The sequence below is a fragment of the Myxine glutinosa genome, chromosome 4, assembly GCF_964187855.1.
Source record: "Myxine glutinosa chromosome 4, kmMyxGlut1.1, whole genome shotgun sequence".
Classification (NCBI taxonomy): domain Eukaryota; kingdom Metazoa; phylum Chordata; class Myxini; order Myxiniformes; family Myxinidae; genus Myxine; species Myxine glutinosa.
The window spans coordinates 129,606,378-129,627,652 of record NC_136264.1 but is presented as its reverse complement, the minus strand read 5'-3'; the positions used below and the strand labels follow the sequence as shown (position 1 = coordinate 129,627,652).

Genomic DNA, 21,275 nt, shown 5'->3' with positions numbered 1-21,275 from the left:
GTGAAAACTGAGGACTCTCTTTCAGCATGCGTCACTGCCGAGCCCCCTTCGGTGCCCAGCAATGACGATTTGCAATGCCTGGAGATGGCATAGGAAAGGTGCGGTGTACAATACTTTAAGACCGACCTCGTTCCCCGGGCCCACACGGGCCCTGGTTATCTTCAACGAAAATCGTCACCAATTACCGGAACCAATGAGATTCGAGCATTTGAAAAAATATTTCAAAAAAGCTTTTTACCGCGTTTCGGAGGCTGAAAACGGCGTCAAATATTCTAAAATTGACGAAGAATTATTTTTTAGAAATCTCGCGGCCGTAGGGGATAGTTTTTCACGGCCGGAAATATCCGAAGTTGAGACGGAATTCACCGAATTAATCAAGAAGGAAATTTTATAAATTTTAATCTCATCCAGAATGCAAATGGTGTCATTTTGAACTAGGTACGGTACCTACTACACCTACCTACTACCAACTACCTAACCTACTGATGCCATAGTGATGGGTAAAATAGTGGCAAGAGGCTTTGGCTTCGCCGGCTCATTGCGGCTTTGCAGTCGGGTACTAGTAGTTATTATCATCATTATTATTATTATTATTATTAAGCCATGCACACGAAACGAAAAGCGGGGTTAAGCAATTGGTTCAAGGCCGTACAAACGTCACTTTATGATCGAGGAACAACTTGATGTCAATGAAATATTATGTGTTGAACATTAATCGGAGGATCAATTGGAAAACAAACCGACTGTTCCACATTATTTTGTCTATGAATCCGTCCCAATTGCGCATGCGCAGAGAGGAATGAGATATTTCTTTTATTCTTTCTGCCTGCTTGGCAGTCAAACAAAATTGAAAATCATTCCAAACAGGACACTTACTATTTATAAGGATGCCATATAAGACACAAACAACAGGCACGAATAACTAATGTAACGTGTCATGTAGGGTGGTGTTATCGACACGGCATCAATGGTGGTAAAATGGCGGTAAATTCCAGAATTAATCTTTCATACAACGTTTGCAATCTTTATTTTATTTAAATTGAATTGTAAACTTGAACACTGTAGAACACAAATCATCTTCTTATCACTTCCAAGAACCTCCAGTTTTGCAGTACTGGGACATGTTAAATAAGGTGGTGTATAGGGATGGTGTATAAGACTGCTTCAATAGCACTAAACTTCCAGAATAAAAAAAAACATTTTAAAAATTATTATTTTATTTTAATTGAAATAGATACTTGGACACTGAATGGGATAATGTGTTTTATGAACTCTAGTTGTTATTTTATTTTTAAATTAGTATTATGGCATTCAAGTAGTCTTATCTATTTACCCACATTTCAGAATACCACATAAACTTCAATTATAACCTGTGATGTTCTTGCATCGTATCAAAACATAGGCCTTTTGGAAGATACTTCATATGATTTCAGAGTAGCCAGCCAGATTTTTGTTTGTCACAAAGAATAACACACAAGAAAGGCTCATCAAACATGCCCAATCCCGCCAAGAATCCTATACCCTTCTATCTCCACTGCTTCGGGATACCGATCAAATTTTGGCCTGCTACATATTGTAAAACCTGCTCTGGCACTGGTTAAATTGAATTAACTTAATCATGAACAAAAAAGAATCCAGAACCAGACTGGCCCCAAAACGAGTATAATACCATTAGGCTGGCCAATGATAATAATAATACTAATAATAATACCAATAATAATTAATAATAACAAGAAAGAGCAATCAGAGATTGCAGACCCTCGTCGGGACGTGTTTTTAGTGGTTTTTATGGTTTTTGTGTTAAAACAAATATGGCGGCCGAACCACATGACCAATGACGTCGTCATTTTGTTTTCCTCCACCAATTTATCCCTAGATGCCACTCAAGAAATTTCATCTTGATTGGATGAAGTTTTGTACTTATCGAATTATGACGTCATGACGGAGACACCTACGACATCATCATTAACATATATTATTCCCCACGGAGAGCTCTTTACAATGAGCCATGTCTCAATTTTTTCTACACAGCGCTTTCGGAGATATAGAGGTGCAAAGATTTTCGGTTTTTCCAAGATGGCGCCCGTACCACGTGACCTATGACGACATAATTATCATTAAAAATTTCTACATGAGGAGGTGCACCTTTGGTGAAAAATTCCTGTCAATTGGATCAACGGTTGCAGAGAAAATCGTATTTATTCTGTGCGGACAAACAGACAGATAGTCGGCCTCGAATGCAATACCCTCTCCTCCGAGGGTAATAATCAATAATTATTGATTTATATTATAATCCAATTATGATTGGATTTATATGGGGCCTTTTGCCTATGAATACAAGGACCAGATACCAATCAGAACCCCAAGGCATCCATCACAGGTCTTTTTTCTTTCTGATAGTTGCATTACCTGCCTGACTTTCTGGTGCTCACATTATACGTATCATTTCATTAACGAATAATAAAAGGCATCGACTTTTATTGAATGACCCAGCTAACTTTTAGCAATATAATTTTCTAGAGAAGAATAAAACATTCCTTACCCTTCCAATTTTTGAAATCAGTCACGTCATCATAAGCTATCACTTTATCACTGTTCATTCAATTTCTTATTGTGAAGCAACCTACCTTATCTTGCACTTGCACATTATAAACATTCGGATCAATGTCTTCCTTTTTCCCTCTCATATCTGTAGCTAATTGCCTGGTTCATATACCTTGGCTATCACTCTTCTCTTCCTGCCTGATGTTATTATGAGACATTTTATCCGCATTTATTATATCGGAGCGTCCAACAGTAATTCCATTTTCTTTGAGATTCCCAGTCGGGTCGTTGTGATTGAACTGATGTCTCTGCTTATTATTTATTTATTTTTCACTCTTTTCCAGCAGGCTGGTAGGATTGCACCTACGTTGGCACATTCACCTCAAAGCTGTAATTTAAAAATGCTGTGGGTACGTTTGTGCCTGCGACCCCCCCCCCCCCCCCCCCCCAAAAAGGAACACATCAGTAATCTCTGAGTTGTCGATGGTGGCTTTCAACCTCGGCCGAGTGATAAACTCACATGCTGGTGTTTCACAGGCAGGGAGATTCATCACAATGGACGTTAATTGGGCGTTAAAGGTCACATTGTGTCCTTCATGAAGAGTAGGCGAACTATCGCCGGTACCATGTCGAAATTAAAAATTCCTGCACACTCAGTCGTGTACCTGCATCGGTGTGGCCTTCCAGGGTGGTAACCTTAGCGAAGCAACTGCATGTACCATAATGAGCATGGTACATGGCTGACTTTCCCAGCTCCTCTGCACCACTTGTTACTTCACCATCCCTCAAACAAAAAAAAGAAATGAGCAAATATTTATTAGAAGCTGAAGTTTTCATATTGTCTTTTCCTTGGTCGTGTTTTCTAACCACCGACCCCTTTCCCGCCCACCCCACGCCCCGTCCCCAAATTCCTCACAGCCCCTGGACTTCACAATGATGATGGAGGAGGAACGAGCGTTACAACCTTCATTACGGTCTGGGGCAGACGGCACTGCCCAGAGCTCAGGATGCTTTTCAAACCGGGAGGCGGTTGGCACCAGCATGCTGCCAGGAATGGATTGTGAATCTGCAGGGAGCGTTGAGCCTTTAACGAGCCTGAAGCGAACAACTGATCGTGGTTCAGACTGCAGCTCGAGCTGTGATGGCAAATGTCATATCGGTACATCTGTAAACTTTTTTTCATTATAGCATTGAGGCTTATGGAAGACGATCGGGTATCATATTAGATTAAAGACCATAAGGTAGAGAGATATTGTTTTCCTAATTTCTCTTTCATTTGATATTTTTAAAATCACGCAATGCAGCTTTTTGTGCAAGTTCTCTTTGCCTCATTGGGTCTGTATAATTTGAGTTTGAAGATTTAAAAAATAACCTTGGAAAAATATCACAAAATTGCTTAAATGAAGGCTACTACATGCATGCGGTTCTTTCATAAAAATGGCAATATTATGCAGCTTTTTTCGGCTAGAAGAGCATGGGAGAAGTCAATTTGTTTATACTGTATATACAGACTTGGCATTTAATATGGAATATTTTTTTTTCCTTGACTTGGGTTTACTTTCTGAACTCAGTATATCAATCTGGTGAGTTTCCTTTACCCTTCGGTGATGTCTTTGTTGAAAGAACCATGTCACTGATTGTCTTTCGCAGCAAGAAGTCAATAACAGGATTATATCGCAGGTGGCGTGACAAAATGTAAGGACAGGTACATTTGACGATTGGCTTCACAATCGGGTATATAAGGGTTGTTGCGTTCTGTATTAGTGGAAAACAACTGCTGCACGTCTACAAAGGTTATTGCCGCTTCCTCTGGAGATGGTCCGTCAACTTGACAATGCTGTTTGTCATGGAGTGGTGGCTTTACGAAATTCTGGCATGAAACAGCGTGCTATTGCTCGGCAGTATGGCATCACTCAAGGTCAGGTGTCAAAGATCCTGAAACGAAATGCTCAGAGGGGTTTCCCAGGGACTCCTGTCCCTGTCCCTACTCCAATACCGAGGCCAGGACGTCCACGCAGAACCACAAGGAGAGATGATTGCCAGCTGCACTGGTTAGTCTGCAATGGCCATACCAAGTCAGCTAATCGGCTTAGGGCTGAGTGGCAGCAACTGACAAATGTGCCTGTATCCAGAAGGCTAGTCAACCAACGACTGGTTTAAGCAGGCTATCGTGCCAGTCGTCCCCTGAGAAAGCCACGCCAGACCAGACAACACAGCCAGCGCCGATTGCAGTGGGTCAGAGAGCACCGTCAATGGCAGCCAGGACACTGGAATCACGTGACCTTCAGTGACGAGTCTAGATTTCTGGTCTATCGTCAAGATGGCCACGTCCGAGTGCGCAGACAAGTGCATGAAGCCCACAACGAAGATTGTATAGTGCCAAGAGTCCAAGCTGGAAGTGGTGAGGTGACCGTTTGGGCTGCTTTTCATGCAGGGGGCAAAACTGATCTGGTTGTTCTGAATGGAAACCTGAACCAGTTCAAGTACAGGGTCATTCTGGAAGAAACATTGCTTCCATTTGCTCGTGCAGCCTTTCGAGGAAACTTTATCTTCCAAGATGACAATGCACGGCCTCATCGTGCTCGCATGATCCAACACTTTCTTGCTGACCGTGGTGTGGAGCATATGGAGTGGCCTGCCATGTCCCCGGATATGAATCCGATAGAGAACTTGTGGGCAGAAGTAACGTGTCAAATCGACAACTTGGACCAGCAGCCGACCTCTGTGCGTGAATTGCAGCAGACTGTTGTCACTGCATGGCAAGCGATTCCTGTCCAAACCTTGGCAAATCTCGTGAACAGCATGCCTCGACGTGTACGTGCTCTCCTGAATGCTCGTGGGGGTTACACGAAGTACTGAACTGTAATTTTACTGTCCGTAATCCCAGTCATAATTTAGCTTTTGTTTTTGTTGAAATTTTTTTTGGCTGATGTGCAAAATAAAAAGATACTTCTGGAAAACGTAAAGAAGTTTAACACAGTACTGTCCATGAATTGAGTTCGATATCAGTTTTCATCACTTTCAAGGATCAATTTATTTGCTTCGAAATATCAAATGTGGTTTTTGTTTCTTTTAAAGGTCACATTAACAAAATCTAGAATAATTTCAACATAATTCCAATGAACTTTTGGTTCTAAGTCATCTTGAAAAGTTAGTTCACCCCCACAAAAAAAATATTCCATATTAAATGCCAAGTCTGTATTTGGAGATATATTACCTAATATATATATATATATATATATATATATATATATATGTATATATATATATATATATATATATATATATATATATATATATATATATATATATACACACACACACAACATATACAAACATATGGACAAGATGGATACAGAATGAAACTCCAAGGAGAGAAAACTGGAAAATTGGATGGCGAAGGGCTTGCGGTGGGGTTTATGAGGATAGAAAAGATCATGGTTTCGGATTTGGGGACAATATGAGATGGTGGTGAACAGCTGTTTTGAAGACCTCGAGGGAAGGATGAGATTGAAGAGAATGTGGAAGTTGGTTCCACAGTCAGGAAAAAACGAGTAGCAAATGAGTGGAGATGAGCAGTTATCCTGGATTTAGGTAGTTTTACCAGAAGGGAGTTGATGGTGGACCATGTGAGGCCCGTAGAAACCTGGGGCGACAAAATATGGAAAGAGCAGAGGGTGCAAGACTATAAAGGAAGTGGAGGAATACCATTACACAGAGACCACCGGCCTGTCAGCAATGGGAAAGCGATAGGCCTATTGACTCAGCTTCATCGCAGGAGATTTCAATGATTTTGAAGGCCTTCGTTTCCCTGATGTCAATCTGAGCAAGATGCGAGGCAGGGGAGCCATCCCAGAGGGGAGAGCAGTACTCCATCAAGCTGTGGATGAAGGCATTCTAGGTGGATAGGAGTTCAGTTATGCCAAGGAAGGACTTTGTATGTCGGAGGATGTCCAGTCGGCGGCTGGTTTTGGAGGCTATCTTTGAAATACAGTTTTCCCAAGAAAGATCATGGCTTATAGTGAGACCCAGGAGTTTGAGTGACTGAACCTCCTCAAGAGGATTGTTAAGAAAGTAGATAGGAGGGTTTGCCAGATGGTCATTTCAGAAAGAGATTGCGGTAGAGTGAGATTTGTCAGGATTGAAAAACATTCTGAGCGTTTGCCTAGTTTATTATTTTGTTGTCAAGCTCTGAAGAGAGTGAAGGGGCTGCAGCCTGCCTGTCTGAAGGATGAGGGACGTCACGGCACAGGGTGGAGTCATCAGCAAATAGATATGGACGACTTTCCAGAGAGTCAGGGACATCTTTGTTGAAGAATAGGAATAGGCCTGGGCCCAGAACACTGACTTGGGGCACTACAGCCTTGACAGGGAGATGAGATGAAAGGATTCTGTTGAGGGCCACATGTTGTCTACAACAGATGACATCAGTAAGCCATGTGTTGAGTTGGCCTTGGATGCCATAGGCAAAGAGTTTGGAGAGCAAGGCAGGACGCCAGACTCTATCAAAAGACCGAGCTATGTCCAGAGAGGCGGCCCTGATCTCACGTCTGACATCGAGGGCCTCCATCCATTTTTTGATGATTAGAAGCAGCATGTCCAAGTTGGAGTGACCTTGTCTGAAACCAAATTGGTGATCTGAGATGAGGGTGTTGGAGAAAATGAAGGATTTAATATCAACTGCAATGATGGATTCCATGACCTTGCTGATTAATTGTTAGTAAGCTGATAGGTCTGCTCTGTAGTTGAGGGGATCAGTTTTTGTACCTTTTTACCTCCGCCACCAAAGGTGGATGGAGGTTATGTTTTCACTCCTGTCTGTCCGTTTGTGAACAAAATATCTCAAAAAGTTGTGGACGGATCCAGACGAAATTTGCAGAGATGTAGCGTTTGTGACACGACGAATGATTCGATTTTGGTGAAGATCCGGATTCGGATCCGGCTACGAGAATTTTAAAGTGATTCTTCACCTTTGGGAGATAGAGCCAAAAACGATACATAGCAGGATATCTCAAAAAGTTATGGATTTGGACGAAACTTGTTGGACAGGTTGTGTGTCTAACAAGGAAGAATCGATTCAATTTTGGTGAAGATCTGGATCTGGATCCAGCTAGTAGAATTTTTAAAGTGATTCTTCACCATTGAGTGATATGGCCAACCAGGTGGAGGTATATGCTCCCTCCTGAGTGCCGTTCTAGTTATGAAGTGCTGGGATGTTGTCAGATTTCCAAGCAGATGGAAGATGATCGAGCGCCAATTACAGGGTGAAAACAGGATAGGATGTGCAAGAGCAGCAGAGCAGGTTTTTCGGACACGTGAGCTGATGCCGTCCTGTTTTTACGACCCAATTTTCCTGATTTTCTTTTAGGTCACATGAGCTCATTTTTGGTTGTTGTCCATTGACAATAGCATTTAGTGAGTTAATTGGTGTTATTATTGGTGCCCTAACATTTTGTTTATCTTTAACAATCATTTATTTCATGCATTTAACATACATCAATTATTACCTAGCAGCGAACAGTTATTATATTATTCTGACATGGATTGCATAGCATGGCTTGGCCTGTTTGTGATTATATTGTGAGCACTTCTATCATGACTGTGAAACTCCCTTATGAAATCAGCATGTTCTTTGGTTTATTGATTGCCTCCCTTCGAACTTATATAATGTCCGCCCTTGCCTCCATTGCTGTTAACTGTGCATTTTTCGTTTACATAAAAACAAGCTAACAGGCTAACTCTGACAGAACAAGTCCCATCAAGTGTTTACTGCATCTCCCTCACATTAGGCTCTCGTTAGAATCAATCATACTCGTTATGTAGATCATTCATCTTGATGAATATTTATCTTGGTTGGGACTTCACAATATTATGATATGAATATGAAATTGAAAAAGTATTCAAGATTCATGGAGCAACTTGTACATACATTGTAAATGTATTTGTAGATCAAGGAGATATATCCCAGTCGGACAATATGTTTGTTCGCTTTGATTCTAAACATGATGCACTTCGGGGAATTTTATTCCAAACATGATGTTGTGGCCGTGGCTTCTTATTCCTATTCTTCCATTGGAGCTCGTATTGGCTTTTCTATGATGGGAGCCTGAAGTTCTTGTGATTGCGGACTCCATGCCTGCCTCAAATTAGAGCCTTGGCCACTAACAACCGAAACCTCTCATTGTTCCTACGGCAAACTAGAAATTTCCAGAGCATCATATTATTCACTCCATAAAATGCAAGTTGCTCAAGGATTTCATTTTAATAGTGCCATAAAATGAGTATTTTCACACCAAGAAAATGCTTCTAAACATATAAACATTTCCCTATTGATGAAGTTGTTAAAATACATGCAATTATATTATCAGTACTACATAGACATGACGTTTGTAGCAATTTAAATGATCCATTAATTCCATGATGTTATAAAACAAATCATTTATGATTAACACTGCAACACTACACAAATTGTTTTGAAGTTATTTTCAATTTTGGGCATCTCCTTGAGAATTTAACAAAAACACTTTTTTGGATACAGAGTCCAGGCTTGTGAAGGAGCTATGGGCCGCAATATAACACAAACGGACCAAAATATAACAACTAAATTAACAGTGGAAACTTGGGGGGAGGGAGGTGAAACACACCAACTGGAGGACAAGATAGAATGAGACCTGGAGGAAGAAAGGACATGGGGAAGAATGAGAGCAAGGGGAGGGGAGGGGGATAACACGGGGTGTGAACAAGCTGGATACAGGTGCAAACTTTCAATCGCAAGATTGGAAGGGAAAACTGTGGAAGAAGCAGAAATAAAAATAGAAAAGAAGAGGAGGGTGAATGAGCATGTAGGCGGAGTGGGAAGGGCGGGCGGGGTTTGACAATATGGAAACATGGAATGCGATTGGCTTGGGGAGGGTCAGCGAGGGGGGAGAAAAGATCATGCAGATGACCTGAAATGGTGAGAACTGCTGTTTTGAAGCACTGGAGGGATTGAATAGACTTAGGAAGTTGGTTAGGAGTTTCACCAGTATTTGGTCACTGGTAAACCACATACTGTATGTCCCGCAGATACCTCGGGGCGTAGGGGAAGAGCAACCATGGAAAAAGCAGAGGATGAAAGACCAGAAAGGAGGCGGTAGAAGACAGAGAAACCACCGATCTGGCTGTGATGGGAAAGGAATAGGCACAGAGTCTCAGCATCATTGCTGGAGATACCAGTGCCTTTAAAGGTCTTGGTTACCATAGCATCAAACACTTGTTGTTAATGGTGTTGATTAACAAACAAACAATTCAGAGGCAAGCTAATTAGCCTGGGAGACACCACATGAAATAAGGTTTGATGTTTTTGGGAAATGAATAAATGAATGAATGATCGTTTTAAGGCCATTTTTCCCCGCTAGAGCGGGGGTTAGCCTTGCAGGCCCCATGACAATCATGGTTCCCTGTCTGAGGCAATGTTTTTTTTATGGCCGGATGCCCTTCCTGACGAAAAAATAAAATGGGAAATAAATGGGAAATAAAGGAGAAAAAGTGGCCATAGTTTTTTTGGTATGTTGAAGGCTACAGGCACGGACTATATAGCCGTCATCGAGGCCAGGCCTTAAATAAAAGAGAAGAAAAGTGTATGATGAAAGGTGTATGATGCTTGTTTGCAAGAACGAAAGATTAAAGCTAGAAAGAAAGCTGTCGTTTGAGTGAGACAGAAAGTAAGACCAGAAATCCTGACACGGAGAGTGTAAGACAGTTCCGGGCACCACTTTAACGCTCCGAAGTCAGAACGGTAGTACTACCCTGGGCGGTTGCTGTCCACAACCTACTCTTGTTTTTCTGCTTCCTGTTCACCCGACTTATTGTCTGTTGACGCTTTACTACTTCACCTTTTCATGAACTTTTGACTCCTTGATAATAATAAAAAATCTGCAAAATTTTGAGCATTCCCAATCTCAGTGAGCTTTTTTGCGTTAGTGCTGGGATCCCCAGTTCAAATTCCATAAACTGTTGATTTTTCCATTGTCTCCTCATGTCTTTGTAATTAATGTACTGTAAAAATTAACGTGCTGTGGATCAACGAAGAAAATAAAAAAACGAAAACGTCCTCAAACCAGATATGAGCAAGAAGGTTGTGTATACGATAAAATAACCATGGTTTTATAAATAATGGACATTTAAAAATTTATTATACGATTGAGCTATATAATATAGTATTTGTATTTACATGTACAGTACTAATTTGCTAACGCTGGTTAGCAGCTGTACAAATTCTGACACTACATGGTAAAAGCCTTTTGTTTAGCATTACTTGGAAAATATTTATGCCAGCTCATGCCCTGAGGGCTGAGTAACTGTGAGATTCAGCATTCAGACAATTATGGCGAGGCCGAGCACTTTGTTTCGTGTAAAATGCAAAGCAAGAGTTTAAAAGACCTTTGCCATGTCCTTTTTCTCAAGACTGTGTGGGGTAAGGTGGTCTATGAACTGTAGTTTTTCTGCATCGTCAATTTAGTCATTCTTTCATGAGCACTTAGCATATTGATGCTGTGACTTCAACTTCAAATGTGTTGATTTGTTTAGATCCTCTTATTGTCCTTGTTATTCATGAAAAATGTAAAGTCTTCAAGGAGGGAGGATATTTCTAGTAGGGCCACCCACCCTAATGACCTTGGTCTGTGGTACTTCCCAAACTGGCCTTGTAACTCGCGTTTTATATCCACTGGAAAAGAGCGCTGTGCTGCGGTTTTTTTCTGTAACGGGACAACCTCTGTTTCAGTTTTATGGCAGAGAGTGGTCCTGCGTTATCGAGTTATGTGGCTGTCAACATTTGTTCTCTTTATTTTTGATACCTACAGCCATAATTAAAAATGGATTTAATTAAGTTTTTTGTTGCTGATCTACATATAATACCCCATAATGTCAAAGTGGAAGTTTTTAAATATAATTTTTTATAAAATAATAAAAATGAAAAGCTCAAATGTCCTGAGTCAATAAGTATTCAACCCCTTTACTATGACACTCCAAATTGAGCTCAGATGCATCCAATTTCCTTGATCATCCTTGAGATGTCTCTACAACTTGATTGGAGTCCACCTGTGGCCAATTCAATTGATTGAACATGATTTAGAAAGAAACACACTTTTCTATATAAGGTCCAACAGTTCAGAAACTCTACCAGTCTACCATGAAGTCCAAGGAACTGTCTGTAGAACTACGAGATAGAATTGTCAGGAGGCGTAGATCTGGGGAAGGGTAGAAAACAATTTCTAGAGTGTTAAACGTCCCCAAGCGCAAATGAGCTCTATCATTAAGAAATGGAAAGAATATTTAACAACCCAGACTCTTTGTCTGTAACTATACTCTAACTACCCAGACTCTCTCTTCCTAGAGCTGGTCGTCCAACCAAACCGTGCAACCGGGTAAGAAGGACCTTGGTCAGGGGGGTAACCAAATCCACTGACCACTCAGACAGAACTACAGAAGTCCTTGGCTGAGATGAGAGAACCTGCCAGGACAACAGTCTTTGCAGCACTTCACTAATCGAGGCTTCATGGGAGAGTGGCTAGACAGAAGCTACTCCTAAGAAAAAGGCACATGACGGCATCCCAGGAGTTTTCAAAAAGGCACGTGAAAGAGTCTGAGTGCATGAGGCAAAATATTTTGTGGTTTGATGAGATGAAAATTTAACTCTTTGGCCTGAATGCGAAGCGCTACGCCTGCCGGAAACCGGGCACAGCTCATCACCCATCTAACACCATCCCCACCGTGAAGCATGGTAGTGGCAGCATCATGCTATGGGGATGCTTTTCAGCGACAGCGACTAGAGGAATCATAAGGATAGAGGGAAAAATGAATGGAGCCAAATACTTGCAAATACTTGAGGAGAACCTGCTTCAGAGTGCAAAAGGCCTTTAGACTGCGGCGAAGATTAACGTTCCAATAGGACAATGACCCCAAGCATACAGCCAAAGCAACACTGGAATGGCTTCAGAACAAGAACCTGAATGTCCAGCCAAAGCCCAGACTTGAGTCCCATTGAGAAACTGAAGAAAGACTTGAAGATTGCTGTTCAACGACGCTGCTCATCCAACTTGACAGAGCTTCAGCAAATCTGCAAGGAGGAATTGGAGAAACTCCCCAAATCCAGATGTGCAAAGTTTATACAGACATACCCATGAAGATTCAAAGTTTTAATCGCTGCTAAAGGCACTTTTACAAAGTATTGACTCAGGGAGTTTAATACTTATGGAAATTTGATATTTTTGTAATTCATTTTCAATTATTTTGCAAAATATTTTTTAAAAACCACTTTGACATTATAGGGATCAGATCAGATCATATGTGTAGATCTGTGACAAAAATTCTCAATTTAATCCATTTTAAATTCAGGCTGTAACAAGAAAATATTTAAAAAGTAAAGGGGCGTGAATACTTTCTGAAGGCACTGGATATCGACAGTGTTTCAAATGCAGTACCTCTTCACCATGAGAGCATTTTTAATTGCATCAGATGTGACAATAAATGTGAATTGTTGCTCGCAGCTTGCCGGCTTGATGACGGAAGATGCCATTTGCATTTTTGCCCTCTCCATCCCTACCCCAATTAGAACCCACTGTGGGTACGGGCAACTTGCTAGTAAATAAAAAACAGTATTTATAAGCTCCCTCATGCCCCTTAATTAATGAAAGGAGAAAATAGCTGACTTTTAAACATGTGTTTTATCCCTCATCTGAGTTTTGTGGAGGAGCTTGTATGCAAATCACATGCAGGGCGTACAATAAAAGGCATCCATGAACTTTTACATTAATTACACTGACGTGTAATTTACATGAATTACAATGAAAATAAGAAAATCAACACGGCCTCTACGATTCGACCTTGGGATTCCAACATCATCATTATGTTTAAATGGGACCAGGAAAGAGGCTAAACTGATTTTTGTGCGGTCAAAATTGTAGGGGTGTGATTATATAAATTTCTGTGTCAACAATGGAAGTTCTTATTTGATAGGATTTTGGATTCAGTGAAGGCCACTGTTTCCATCTGTGGGCTGCATATCCAGAAATGACTTTAGTCAGACCATGGCTTCTCCACACGATAACGGCTGCCATGTTTATCCAGTCAAGCAAGCACTCGACCCCTGCATCCCACCGCACATGCGCAACAACAACATTGTCCCACCACGCATGCGCTACACTTCTGCGCAAAACAAAGTCCAACATAGATATGGATGTGACGTATACACTTGCATTCCAACATCCCCTTTTCCATCAAAGAAACAAGCAACCAATTGCATGCATGTTTATACCATTACCAATTCTGTTTCCAAAGTGACTACGTCATACTAAAATATACAATTTGTTGTCTGTTTGTCTGTCTGACCGTGATACATTTGATTATTACTTAGCCGATATCAACCAAATTTGCCACTGGGACTAAGGGTCACACGACGGAAGTTGGAGCGACTTCACTCCCCAAGAGAGTTTTCCTCTGCGAGGTTTTTTTCACTCCACAAGGGAGAAATGTGGCTTGTCCAAGAAAGATCATGGCTGAGAGTTAGGCCCTCATTAGTGAGTGAGGCCTCGTTACATCAGTGTTGCTCCAAGCGCTGTGTCACTGACATCACACTGAACTGTGACATGTTCTTTTACATCATTGTATCTCTGGATTGGAGTTGTCACCAACTGTTTCATGTGAGCGTAAGCTCCTTCTTGTTCTGTGCCTGAGAACAATCTTAAATCCTTCAAAACAAGCCTTCGTAGGGGGTTAGCATTCTGCTGAAAGGTTGGTCACAAACTTGGCCAAGTAATCCACAAAGCCAACATTGCATTGAATGGTCCTTATATCTGTTGGATGCTGCATCTCTGTGGCATCTGGTATTTTTACTGGGTCTCATTGCAATCCAACCACAGTATCTGTCCTATGTGTCTGACTTCAGTCATTCTCAGCTGTAAATTCCCTTCATACAGTTTAGCATTAAATGTGTCTGGCATGCTCTCTCCAGCAATCTCACCGGGTTTCAGTCATCGTCAGCTATTGCTTCTTCCACTGTATCTCCGCACCCATACACAAGCGAGTCATCAATGACGACTTCTCTAGATTAGTCAGGTTCACGATGTAATTTCGTTGGAATTTTTGGGGGATTTGGAAAACTATATATTTTTGGAAACTATATTGTATAGTCAGTCAGAAAACCAATGTTGCTATTTGCACAGACTCCTGTATGGCGGCCATCTTGGATTTTCAAAATTGCCGCCGTAGAACTAATTTTTCTCAATATCTCAGCTTCTAAATAACATAGATCTTTCATTCTAACGGCTAAACATACATTTTCAAGGGCCCCGAATCCAATGGTAACAAGTTCGATAAGCTAGACATGACCATAGAGCTCCTATGTGGCGGCCATCTTGGATTTTTCTAACTGGCCGCCGTAAACTTGATGTTTCTCAATATCTCAGCTTCTAAACAACATAAAGCTTTGATTCTAACGGCTAAACATACATTTTCAAGGGCCCCGAATCCAATGGTAACAAGTTCGATAAGCTAGACATGACCATAGAGCTCATATGTGGCGGCCATCTTGGATTTTTCAAACTGGCCGCCATAAACTTGATGTTTCTCAATATCTCAGCTTCTAAACAACATAAAGCTTTGATTCTAACGGCTAAACATACATTTTCAAGGGCCCCGAATCCAATGGTAACAAGTTCGATAAGCTAGACATGACCATAGAGCTCCTATGTGGCGGCCATCTTGGATTTTTCAAACTGGCCGCCGTAAAACTGATGTAACTCACCTTCAAAAGAGCACAGCGCTTTGATTCATCATTGAGTAAAGTCATCATCATCCTCATCATCGCTTTCGTTCATCACATCTTGAGAGTCCTCATCATTTTGGCACTGGATGTCACACTGACAAAGGTCTGTACAAGCCAAGTTGTTTGTTCTGCAGGAACATCGAGATGAAGAACAGTCTGTTTTGCACTGACATCTAACCATTTGAATGATGGCCTTGGGGGCTGGAGGCTCCTCAGTTGTGGTTGGTTTCACTTGTCCATCCGTGTCTTTGTAAAAGCCGTTTTGCAGGGGATTCAGCTGAGGATCCTGTTGAGCAATGCTTGCCTGACCCCACACTCTGGCTTGGATATGGACTCTAAGGATGTGCTGCTTGAGAGCTCCAAGAGTAGGAGGAAGCCTGTCACTTTCTGCCATGTGTTTGCAAAAGAGATACCATCGTAGTTCGGGGATGCTGTCGATGTGGATGCCATTTGGAGAGTAAGCAGCGCATACAAAGTTGGCTAGTGTGGACAACATGTCCTCCGTCACTTCAGTTGCATCTGAAAGCATTCGCACGGTGTCTATGACATCTTCACTTGCTTTGAGGTAGACATGCAGCCAGGTTGCTTTGCCTATTCGAGAGAACCTCCCAGTGTTGTCTGTCCCTGTGAAAGCATGAAAGGCTGGCAACGCCTTTGCTCTTTCGACCCCTAGAGCTGTTCACAGTGGCTCTATTTGAAGTATTCCAGAGGCCATGGAAATGGATGTATTCCTCAGCAGTAGGTCATAGTTTGCTATGACTAGTACCAGGACATCTGTGTCGGGAGAGAAGAACACCAACTGCGCATCATGTGGGTTTCGCTGGGATGCCAGCACGGCCTGGTGGATCAACAGGGTGTCAGCTTCTTCATGGTTGTTGTCCTCGAAGAGCAGGTCACTGTTGCTCCTAGTACGCCCTGAAGCAGACGTGATGATCAACTTGGATGAGTGACTGTTGTATTCTAGAGTTTTCGCTGCCAGATAGTCAGTCAGATCAGTCTTTGTTTTGTCATGAGAAAGGAATCTGCTCATTGGGATGTGTTTGATGTTGGTGTCATCTCTGACTTGATACTGTACTGCATCCTTTCCTTGTCTTCTTTTAGCCCTGGTAGCACTCTTCAGAGAATCGTTTTTGTACGTGTCAAAGACCAGTATGATCTCATCACAATCTTTTGTTAGAGACATGAGTCTGTCATTGAAGCATTCACCCAGATCGTTGACTTTCACTGCAGTGGCTGGTTTCTTTGTCAGCTTATGCACAAGTACCATCCCATCCACCAGTGCAATCTTCCGACTTGTAGGTTTACTAGATGTGGATGCCATAGTTCTTGTGTCCATTGGATCTTCTTGTAGAACACTTGCAGCTGGTGTCTGCTGCTGATCTTCGGGGTGAATTTCTGCTCTTGCTAACTTGTCGAGGAGATGAATTAACTTCGACTTGTCAGTGCATGGAAGAATTGTCCCATCTGGAGCGAACAGTGCTCTTGGTGTCACAGTGAACTCGTAATTTCCGATGGCATATTTCTGGTTGACGTCTCTGTTTGACTTGGCAAGGACCATGAGCCTTCCGTACAGTTCCTTAGTCTCCTTCAGATCCACAGTCCTGTCTCTGAGTTTCACTGTGGTTCTCTTGTTCCCAGACGTGAACATCTTGTTGTTCTCCTTCTTGACTGGTGCCCAGAGGCTAACATCTCCATTGATACGCTCCGACACGTAGTCTTCATACAACTTCTGACCAGTGACATCAATGTTCAAGATCTGTGGTACATACTCGTCTGGGATGTAAGCATTCGTTATCACATTGTGCAGCTTGTCACCTTCAGTGTCAAATGGATTCCCGTGACTCAGTATCGCAGCCTTGATCTTGTTGATTGCTTCATGCTCCCTCTTGACTGCACTTGGACCAAGGTCATGATGTTCTGTGATCTTGTCACCTTCCAGGCCAAACTGACTCTTGAAGTCTTTTTACAGGCGTGATAATTCTGGTGTAACCATGAAAAATCTCTGTCTAGCATTGGCATTGTTAGATGAATTTAGAAGCTCTATTTAGAAGCTGAAATCCTGAGAAACATCAATTTTACGGCGGCCAGTTTGAAAAATCCAAGATGGCCGCCACATAGGAGCTCTATGGTCATGTCTAGCTTATCGAACTTGTTACCATTGGATTCGGGGCCCTTGAAAATGTATGTTTAGCCGTTAGAATGAAAGCTCTATGTTATTTAGAAGCTGAGATATTGAGAAAAATGAGTTCTACGGCGGCAATTTTGAAAATCCAAGATGGCCGCCATACAGGAGTCTGTGCAAATAGCAACATTGGTTTTCTGACTGACTATACAATATAGTTTCCAAAAATATATAGTTTTCCAAATCCCCCAAAAAATCCAACGAAACTTTAAATCTGGACATACTGAACCTGACTACATGGTAAATCATCAATGACCTCATGTTATCTGTGCTGGTATTCTTCTGGATCCATCAAAATTCCAAACTGGCATACACAGCCATTTGTATCTGCCGAACAGTGTCCAGAATGTCATCAGATAACTGCTGGACGTGTCAAGCCGAACTTGCCAGTACCCACCAATATCATCTAAGTGTGTGAACACTTTGGTTGTGGTCAGTTTGTGCAGGATCTCTCGAATCATTGTGATAAGGTAGTGAGAACTTTGTGGGAGGTGAAATGTTGGCTTGACCGACTCATCTACTTCGAGATGATATTCTCCTGGAAAGCATCCTTGGTCAGAGAAGATGTCTCCGTAATTTGTAAAGATATGCTGTTTAATGAGTGGCTCGGTGTTTGATCCTTCCTTTACACTGTGTATTACTTCTGGATTGTTTAGTGTAATAAGCCCTAGCTTCGGGCTTGTGTCAGCTGGCAGAAAAGGTATCTGATGAACATTTACTATTCGGAACTGTAGGTGCTTCTGTCTCTCATTTACTCTCACTTGCAACTGTTTTTGGCCTAACAGTGATAAATCATCCCATCATACAACCGGAACTTGACGGGGTGGTTCCATGTTGGGGTCACCATCTTGATATATATATCGCACAGACCATTGAAACTCATCAAGCGACAAGTAGAACCCATGTTGATCTGACATCAAATATGCTTCACTTTTCCACCGTCACTCTGTAGGGACAGTGTTCCGTATCGTCATTTGCCTCGAGATTGCATTACTCTAACTTTGTGCACAGTGTAGGCCAATTCCTGTGATGTCACGGCAAACACCATCCTCTTATATGAGCTTCACATCTCGCTTCACATTCTTTCTCCTTCAGAACATTTTGTTCAGAACAAGTTCAGAACAACTTGAACTTCAGAACAGGTGGTTCATCTTGGCATTCTTTCCCAAACGCTGGGCACGCTCGCTTGTCTGCCTTGTGGTTTCCACCACAGAACTTGCATACAATCTCTTTCTGGACATATTTATCTATATATAAAAGGATTCGGTATGTGTCTGCATGCGTCCACAAAGACATCATAGAGGGCCGTGTAATAGATGAATTGAATTCAGACACTATTGTAGCGGCTGCCGCTGGGGTTTCACAATCGCCTTGCACCTATCAAGGACGCGGAGCGATCACCATGCCGGGCTCGTCCAGGACGCCCGGGCAGGCTCAACTTGCCAGGCCGCAACCAGGACGCCGGGCCACGCCCCCTGGCGCCGGGCCTGGGCAAACCCCCTGGGTTAATAGATATATATTGCTGACCGATAAACGGGTTTTCAGAGTGCCTGAGTGTTTGATTTCATTAAAGCAACTCGGATGAATTCTAGCTTTTTGTCGCGTCCATTCTTCCGATCGACGTGGGAGCCCCAGCTCCTTCACTATTCTCATACTGCGCATACCTCTCATTCCATATTATACAAATATGTGTATTTTTATGTCAAAGTTCTTTTATTTAAAATAATGCTACACTGCCCACTATACTGCTTGCTATACCTCCCTCTACACCGCCTGCAACCCCACCTGCTTTACCGCCCTCTACACTACCCGCTATACCTTCCTCTACACCGCCCGCTACACTACCTGCTATATACCGCCCTCTACACTGCCCACTATACTTTCCTCTACACCGCCTGCTACACTACCTGCGAGCCACCCTCTACACTACCGGCTATACCTTCCTCTACACCGCCCGTTACACTACCTGCTATACCGCCCTCTATACTGCTCACTACACGGCCAACTACACCACTCTCTACACCGTTCGATACTCCGCCCGCTATACCACCCTCTGGTACAAATATGCCTTTCAAATTCAAAAAAGACAGTTTGCTATATGTTTGGCTTTTTCAATGACCATCAACAAGTCACTGGGACAGACTTTTGACAGAACCTGCTTCTATACCTTCCGAAACTTTCATCAGTCATGGGCATCTGTTTGTGGCTCTCTCTCTCTCTCAAGAGTTCAATCATTGGACTCATTATTTGTTGTATTTGAGAAAAACGAGATTGTTAATTGCGTTTACAGTGAAATACCATATGAATAAACTTGTTCAAAACATTAGGCCGCGTATGTTACTGGGGGTATTGCTAGTTTTATTATATTGCTCTCGGGTTGTGACTTTGACATATCGCTGCCTCCTTTCTTCTAATGAGATGTGTATTTAATTAATCACTGAGCTCTGCTGTACCAGCAACTAGTCTGAGCTGTGTTGCAATAGCCTCACTAACTTGGAGTGATGAGATAACCTTTCTTAAATCACACTTCCTTTCTCAGAATAGCCTGGCTTGTGCTTGCTTGTCACAGCAACTCAAGCCTCAAATAATTTCTTCCTCCAAAATGCTGAACTTACATGGTCCCCGCCAGTTGTCGGAGTCTGACAACAAATTGTTCCACTGGTCCGTTAGACTTCTGGGCAGCAATGTGCCATACGTATCAATCATGGAATATGTTGCGTGTGGGCGAAAAATGTTTAGTCAGTTTTTCAATGATTATTTGTGGGTCTTTTTTTTTTTTTTTTTTTTTTTTGTATACAGAGTCGAGGCTCGTGAAAGAGCTAACATTTATCAAACAAACAAATCAAACAAACAAGCAAACAAAGTATATAAAAAGGGGAGCGGTCGACAAGATGGGGAGAGAAGGGGAGGAAGCACACAAACACAACATTTGAGAGCAGGGACATCGGGAGATGTTTTTGGAAGGAGAGGGCCTGGGGGGAGGCAGGATAGGTATAAAACGCAAGGACACCAAGGACTTCCAGGAAAGAAGTCAAAAGTCACCTCAAAAAAGTGGATTTGGGGTGAAATTAGCGGGGGTAGAAAAGATCAAGGTTTTGGATGGGGGAAGATAAGAGATGGTGGTGAACAGCCGTTTTAAAGACCTGGAGGGAGGAGTGGGATTGAAGAGAGTGAGGGAGTTTGTTCCAGAGGCGGGAGAAAAGAGGAATGAAGGAGTGAACGTGAGCAGAGAGTCTTGATTTTGGCAGTTTAACCATAAGAGGGTTGCAGGCAGATCTTGTGCGACCTGCAGGAATATTTGGGGGACAGAGCCCAGAGAGAGCTGGGGGAGCAAGGCCGGAGAGGAGTCGGTAGAAGACGGAAAGACCTGGAGGGAGGAGTGGGATTGAAGAGAGTGAGGGAGTATATAAAATCAAACAAGGAAGTCTTCTGACTGTTGTAGGCATAGGGGCTAAACCAGACAGCATTTGCTTGCATTATTGTACCATCACGGCTCTCAAAGTATCAAATTGCACAGGCCTTGGCTTCTCATTTAGCAGTCTCTATCAAAAAAAATTGTTCCATGCTTGTCAGAAATTCTTTCAATTCGGTTCCAAATCACCATTACAGTTCATTCAACTTGGTGGCAGAAGCTGTATTACAGACGCCATTTTTCTCAGATCGGCTCAGACACACTGTCACTTATGCGTCGAATCTATCGCTTAAAACAAATATTCTGGTCCTAAATGGAGGTGAGTTGATTCA

At 42.3% G+C, this 21,275-nt stretch overlaps 1 protein-coding gene across 10 annotated transcripts in view; it reads left to right on the top strand.

Annotated features, from left to right (window-relative positions):
- LOC137425199 (kazrin) overlaps positions 1–21,275 on the top strand; it is a 738,641-nt gene that overhangs the window by 330,354 nt on the left and 387,012 nt on the right. For all 10 annotated transcript variants that reach the window (XM_078776419.1, XM_068113383.2, XM_078776417.1 and 7 more), the window contains one exon: positions 3,463–3,703. In XM_078776419.1, coding sequence (XP_078632545.1) covers positions 3,478–3,703 — 226 coding nt within the window. In that variant the 5' untranslated portion in view covers positions 3,463–3,477. The remainder of the gene's footprint in view (positions 1–3,462; positions 3,704–21,275) is intronic.